The sequence below is a fragment of the Bactrocera latifrons genome, unplaced genomic scaffold (assembly GCF_001853355.1).
Source record: "Bactrocera latifrons isolate USDA-ARS-PBARC rearing strain unplaced genomic scaffold, ASM185335v1 scaffold_32, whole genome shotgun sequence".
NCBI classification, from domain to species: Eukaryota; Metazoa; Arthropoda; class Insecta; order Diptera; family Tephritidae; genus Bactrocera; species Bactrocera latifrons.
Genome location: NW_017536852.1, coordinates 881,731 through 889,299, shown reverse-complemented (window position 1 = coordinate 889,299; position 7,569 = coordinate 881,731). Strand labels below are relative to the sequence as shown.

Sequence of the window (7,569 nt, the reverse complement as noted above, 5' to 3'; positions counted from 1 at the left end):
AAAAAAAAAAAAAAACAGTATATGGATTATAATTGGCTTGCCTGTGTATATATCATACCCGTCAGGTCAAAGCGATTTATGTCAAGTGTAGCACTCCACCAACTACAAACAACTACAAAACAAAGCCTCCTCAACAACAACACACCGACCGCGCCGCGCTCATCATGTCAATTACAGCGAACCAGTACAGCGATTTGCTTGCCTACTTCAGCAATGATTCCGCCGCCAACAATATACTCTCACTGGCGCTCACACATCTAAATGACACACACACATTGACAGTTGGTAATTTTTCTAATTTTTCCAACGACGCAACGGAATCGAATATGTACGCCACCACAAACGACAGCAGCGACACCAGCCTGCTGCTCATGGTCACACAGTCGGCCATGTACGCGAATGCAAGCGACTACGGCGACAATGAGGCGAGTGCTGTGGCGAATCGCAGTGCATATGTGGTGACGGCGGCGGGACGACCGCGTATGCTGACTGAGATGCCATTTTGGCTAATACTCTGTTACAGCATAATATTCTTCTGTGCGATAATTGGCAATTTGTTGGTGATATCGACGCTAATACAGAATCGTCGTATGCGTACTATCACTAATCTCTTTTTGCTGAATTTGGCAATATCCGATATATTGTTGGGGGTCTTCTGCATGCCGGTGACATTGGTCGGCACTTTGTTGCGTGATTTCATATTCGGGGAGTCCTTCTGCAAGCTCATACCGTTTTTGCAGGGTAAGTATGCATTGGCTTCGAAACAAACACTCCTACACACGCACATGTGCTCGCTGTGACATGTGTCTGTTTGCATGTGTGGGTCCATAAATTGAGTTGTAAATTTTTCGTAAACGTTATGGAAGCCATCGTTGACATGCTGAATCAGCCGCAAACGCCTTATCGGTTTTTCATTAGGGTCAATGTGTATTTAGGCGTTAATCCGACAAACTTCACACTGTCACCTACATGCAAACATATCGACATGTAGATGGTGTTACATATACATACATGTGCATATATATGCATATTCATATATACATATATGTACATATATATTTATATGTATGTATATACAATATATACATATATGCATATGTACCCACGTATGTCTGTCTGAGCAGGCTTTTATTTATAACTTTCTTTGTTTACTCGGCGACAAATAGATGACAGCGCATACTTTTATAATTTTCTGTTGCCAATACACATATATATATAAATATTTTCTTATTATAAATAACTGTTATATAGTATAAGTTGGTGAAGTGCAGAAGTGCGTGACAATTGGCTGAAATATTGCTTCTGCTGCAATGTAACAAATGATTAAGCCTACGTGATTTGTTGTTGTGATTTTACTGTTATTGTCCATCCTACTTCCTCTTCTTCTTTGATACATGTTTCGTATGAATATTGGTATGCCGGTTGAGGCTAATTCCTGTCTTTAATACATAGCAATTAGTTCGCTTGAATTTTCATGCGGGCACAGAGGAATTCATTAAAATATATCTGCCTAAAGTGTTTAAGAGATTTTGTCTATATTTATTTTTTTTTTTTAAATTTTTGAAATTGTAATATGCTTCATATACTAAATGAGCTACCATCAAATGGAGATTAAAATCTATTTACATACTTGACAAACTCTAGACAGGGTGGTGGGTGGCTAAATGATAATAATCTCTTTATCATACTTTAATTTTAACAAGAAAAATTAAATTAAACAAGAAAAAATGTTAATGTAAATTCAAGTACTTTTTCCACTAAATTAAGTATGTCATGAAAAGCATGTTCAACAATAACTTCTAGAGCTTGAAGAGGGTATGGTTTATTGCTAAAAAGCAATAACATCAAATAACCCCACAAGAAGTTGTCTAATGGTGTTAAATCATAATTTCTTGGTGGCCATGCAATACCATGATTTCTTGAAATAACCGAATCTCCAATCTTTTTTTGCAACAGTTTAGTTGCTGCACGTGTGACACATAGTCCCGTCTATTTGGAACCAGATGTTGTCGAGATCAACTTCTTGCAATTCCATCATAAAACGTTGGTTATCATCCATCGATACTGTTCATTTCGAAAGAAGTGGAGACTGATGATGCTCCCTCCAGACCTAAAACCACACCAAACTGTCAATTTAGGTGAATATAAAGGTTGTTCATAAATAGTTTGCAAATTTTCTTCGCACCAGAATTGTCAGTTTTGTTTATTTGTCGCATCTTTCAGATAAAAATGAGCCTCATAGGGGTAGATGATTTCCTAAAAAAAATTTCAAGTTTTCAAGTTGTTTCAAGACAAAATGAGAAAATTCACGACATATACGGCGGCTATATGGCTTTAGTTGTTGAGTGAGAGCAATTTTATATGGATGCAAGCCCGAAACCTTATTCAAAATATGACTCGTTGTGGTACCAATTCTTGAGACTGGCTTGGAATCGACAAATTGCGGTCTTTAGCAACACTTGTCTGAACAACAGTAATATTTTCATTACTTCGTGCGGTTCTTTGTCTTATTGGCATTTGAAGATTATGTAAAGAAAATGTGTGCTCGAAATTTTCCAACAACACAGGTGGATGATTATTGCGTCTATAATATATATTCATATTGATTAAAATTACTCCAGTCGATTTATCAAAAAAAAAAAAAAATAAATAAAAAATAAAAAATGACGTCAAAAGGCTTCAATGCCAATTCTTATTAGGATATACATATAATTTTTCAGAGCATTTCACATTTTTGATGATCCCAGCATAGCATGCGCCCACGGAAAGTGTACGCTTCCCACGATTAATTAATTTTTATTTTCTTAATCGGTCAGTGCTACTTACTTTACGAGACCTCAAACAATCTAAATAGCGCATTACCTTGCTGAGCTATGTGTTTTTATTACTATTAGGTAAGTAGTATTTAAGATTTTGTTTAGGGGTAATAAGTCCATTAATTTCCGCACACCTTTGACGAATGATTTGACGAAGGTGCCTATTATAGGCATCAGTACTTATTTTCTTACTAACCATTTGGTCAAATTGAATCCATGAATCACCATTCGAAAAATATATGTCTCACAGGAAGAAGCAGAAGTCCAAGAAACGCTCGACTTAACTTTCGAAAAACTTTTCTCAATTTAGTTGCGGCGTCACAGTTGCCCGCTAACAACGGTTTAATATATATTTGACAGCAGCTAAGTTTTTAGGTTTTTAATGTAAATCAATTAACATCACGTTTCATGTCTGTAACAATATATTTATTGCTTTAAGTGGATAGCAGTGATATGTTAAGTCTGCTGCTTCTGTGAATGTTTTATGAACCTATTTTCTTCTTCTTTATTGGCGTAGACATTACTTACGAAACTGTTATATTATATATGGCTCTAGTAGCTCACGACTTACGGTTTTGGACCAAATATCGAGCTGAAGTGAGAAAGCGAAGCATCCCTACTCAGGGTTGTGCGCTCGGCTTGGGACCCGACACGTGAAAAATAGTCCCACAAAAAAGTAGAAAACAGAATTTTATTACTTTATGATTCTCTTGTTTATTCAGTTCTCATTTTAGATAAATAAATGAGGATTGTACCGCGATCCAAGGTCTATTGTGTCCCATTCTCATTTTCATTCCCCATTCTTTATTTCCCATGTCTCCAATCATCGATGCTAAAGCCGTATTTTATAATTTTTAGTGTACGCTTTAAAGCACAAATATCCATCGTTTTAGTTCGACTCTGCGTGGCAGATCCATTAATTAGACGAATCGAGCACGATTGAGTAATTTCGCCTTTTATGGCATTTCTCTTCGAACTTCTGCCATCACGCTACGGTCTTAATTAAATACTTTAAATGCAATTGCTCGGCGAGCACACGTAGTTATCAGGTAAAAACAGCTGTAAGCATGCTAAAGATAGCCGCAAGCAGTTAGGAGCGCGTGCTAACGACCCGACTGAAATATATACGTATGTATGAGAGAACATATTGCACGTGAACGGTAGTAAAGTTCGCGTGTTAAGAAATTTTAACATGACTTCAAGTGCAGTTGATATTAATGTGCTGTCGGGCGCACAGAAAAGAAAATAAATGTGTCTTCGTATATGTCGACGGCGTGCCACAGCTGGTGTCTTACTAAAGTGAAGTGAGTATATATAATATATAATATATATATACACGTTTGGTGCAGAAAGCAAGAAAGAAAGCAATCAATGAACCAGATTATAAAAAACGCCCAGGCGCTTGCAGCAATTAATTTCCGATGTGTACGAGTGCATCTTAAAGTGCGCACATATTCAGCAATTATTTTGAGCATACTGCTTGCGCCTTTGTTTACCCGATCACAAAGCATGAAGATTAAGCGGCTATTTGCCTCTGAAGACCAATAAAGAGCTTATTCCGCTATGGACTTGTTGTTGTAACGTTTACGTAGTCCCCGTTGGGGTGGTAAGGATGAGATAAGTTGTCATCGAGGTCATCCAACGGTAGACAAGGAAACATGGTGTTTCGACGAAGTCGGACCATAGGAAGAGGGGTGTCAGATGTGTAGGGTTTGCAGGGCATGCAAAGAGGTGGTTAGTGTTATGCGGGGACACGTTGTACGCTGGACATACAAGTATATTTGATATATCAAGGTCGATTCTGGATAAGTAGGAGTTTTATGACTCCCCTTCGAATGGCGGTCAGTGAATGTCTGAAGTTAGTTGCGTCCGAAGTCTGGTTGGCATATTGTCTTATGTTGTCGACGTAGTTGCGGAATAACATCTTGATGCACCTAAGAGGTGGTTCTGCTACAAACAGATGATTGCAAGGATATTTTCCGCGAAAGCAACTCAGCAGAAACTGCTTGGAAAGGAGTTCATTATGCGCCTTAACTGGGAGCATACGGACCTCATTGTGCAGGTGTTCAATGGGATACAGCAAGAGGCATCCCGCCGTAGTCCGGAGTACAACATCCTTCATGGCTGTGGTTTCTTTGTCTGCATTTCACTGAATCCCCGCAACCATATTGGTGCATTGTAGTTAAGGACCGTCCGGCCGATTGCATTGTATGTTGCCAACAACAGATTTGTAAAATTCTTAAAGCGAATTATTTATTTGTTTGATTTTGGTAATACAACGGACCGGCGTTCTAAGCTGGCCACGAGAGATCCCTATTAGGATCGTACACTTGATCTACCCTCATTCTATTTTATCTGAAACCAAAATTTTAGGTCAAGAGCTGAATGTATGCAAATTTAATTTGATGAAAAGCATTCAAACCCGATGGCGACCATAAATGTTTCGGAAGAAAATACTATGGTGTTGTTGAGAAAAATATAAGATTTTGTTGCTATTTTGCCTTTCACTCGATATCACACAAAAAGTCCTGAGTTTTCATTTCACTGATGAGCTACCTGCACGCAACAGTGTCCTCTTTCTGAACATATAAGTTGATACTGTTTCTTTTTGTAATTTTTCAGTTAGTTTGCACAGGTATTTTTCCCAGAAGTTTCCTTAGCGCTGCAATTCAATGGCTTCACGCTCATTTCAAAGGAAACAATATGATGATTGGTGCAACCACTTTTCTTACTCAGCTACGCATAATTTCATTTTCTTGTGCTCGCACAATTGAACTTAGCGTTCTCATATGTAAATTATGTAGCCAAGTCGTTGTCAAGAAAAATTACGAAATTCTTTTCGCTCCCATTTTTTGGCACTTGAACCATAAAGTTTGTGTATTTTGAGTTGCATTGGTTGGGAAGAAGGAGTGAAAATGAATGTTCTTTTATTAATTCATTTTTGTTGTATTTTTGCGAAAAGCTTTTAAAGTACTTGAAGGCATACGCATGTGGGTGGAGTTTAATTACTTCTTTACTCCCTAAGTTCTTACGTAGAACGATTACTTTTTTGCGGATCTTTAATATTTTTGCTAATCACTAAAGGTTTCTAGGATAAATAAAGATCTTAATCATAAATAGGAAATCATTACCATTCCTCCCGTGTTATGTTTTAGCAAATCCTTTCGATTACTTCTACCTTTAGAAGGAAAGGGTTAGGTAGAGAATTATTATAGACAAAGCTAATTAAATATACATGAATAAGGTTTGGACAGAGGTTTGCGACCTTCTCTGAGTAAATTAATATGTCTCTCTTTTTATTTATCCAGCTTGGCTAATATTTTTGAACCAATACACAAGGCGAAATATGTTCAGACAAGTATCGTCAATAAGAATTTAAATAATGACCATAATTGGCAAAGGTAAGAGTTAGTTTTTGTCTTCTGATACGCTTTTCAAATATTTCTTCTTCTTTATTAGCATAGACGCCGTTTACCCGGTGATAGCTGTATTTCCAATAGCGCGCTAGTCGATATTTTTTTTCGCCGTGTGGCACTAATTGGAATTGAGGTCTTCCTCTACCCGCGCCGATGGGTATTGCGTCGAATACTCTCAGAGCAGAAGTACTTTCATCCATTCGGACGACATGACCTAGCCATTGCGGCCATTGTCTCCTAATTCGTTGCACTTTATCAATATCGTTGTATAATTCATATAGCTCATCGTTCGATCGAATGCAATATTCGTCGTTGCCAATGTCGATCTTCCGCAGAAACTTTCATTCGAAAACTCGTAACACCGACCCATCAGATGTTGGCAACGTCCATGCCTCTGCACCATATAGCAAGACGGCAATAATGCATGACTTACAGAATTTCGAATTTGTTCGTGGAGAAAGGACTTTACTTATCAATTACCTATTCAGTCCTACGACTGTTTGTTTGATGACAGGAGATATTTCGTCTTGCTCTCGTTCACTACTAGACCCATTTGCTTCGCTTCATTGCCCAACCTGGAGAAAGCAGAACTAACGGCGCAGTTAATGAGATTCCGATTGTGGGATCTCCCTTTTGGCGGATTGGGCGAGCACAGTTTAATTTCAATCGTCGGGCATGTTTTCATCCCACCGTTTTCAACAAAGAAGCTGATGCATCAGTTCCTTGCCGTCGTGTTTGAATACCTCGCCAAGCAATCCATCGGCTCCCGGCATTATTGTTCTTCTTAAAAAGTCATAAAAGGTCTGCTCCATCGTCATCTATTGGGGAGTCGGGTTCACCATCTCTAGGTGTTATATTTTCACTGTCATTCAGAAATCTGGAGAAGTGTTCCCTCCATAATTTTAGTATGTTCTGGGAATTAGTTGGTGAATCACTTCTGGAGGTTATACAGGAGCATGCTCCGGTCTTGAAATCTTCTATTAGTCACCGGATTTTTTCATAGAATTGAGAATTACCTCTGTCAGCATGTTAAGCTCTTTGTACTCACGCTTTTCGACCTCTCCCTTTTTATATTCTTGCAACATAGGTGGTAAAGAGAGTATTATAGTTTTGTTCACATAACGGTTGTTTGTAAGTCCTAAAACTAAAAGAGTCAGCTATAGGGTTATATATACCAAAGTGATCAGGGTGACGAGTTGAAATCCGGATGTCTGTCTGTCCATCCGTCTGTCCGTCCGTCCGTGCAAGCTGTAACTTGTGTAAAATTGAGATATCATGATGAAACTTGGCTCCATAAGAAGGTTAAGTTCGAAGATGGACAAAATCGGCCCACTGCC

The 7,569-nt window shown here is 38.3% G+C and overlaps 1 protein-coding gene across 1 annotated transcript in view; it reads left to right on the top strand.

Moving 5' to 3' along the window:
- The first annotated feature begins 164 nt into the window (after positions 1-164).
- Positions 165-7,569, top strand: part of LOC108970976 — a 100,299-nt gene continuing 92,894 nt past the window's right edge. The window contains exon 1 of the mRNA XM_018936730.1: positions 165-741. Coding sequence (XP_018792275.1) covers positions 165-741 — 577 coding nt within the window. The remainder of the gene's footprint in view (positions 742-7,569) is intronic.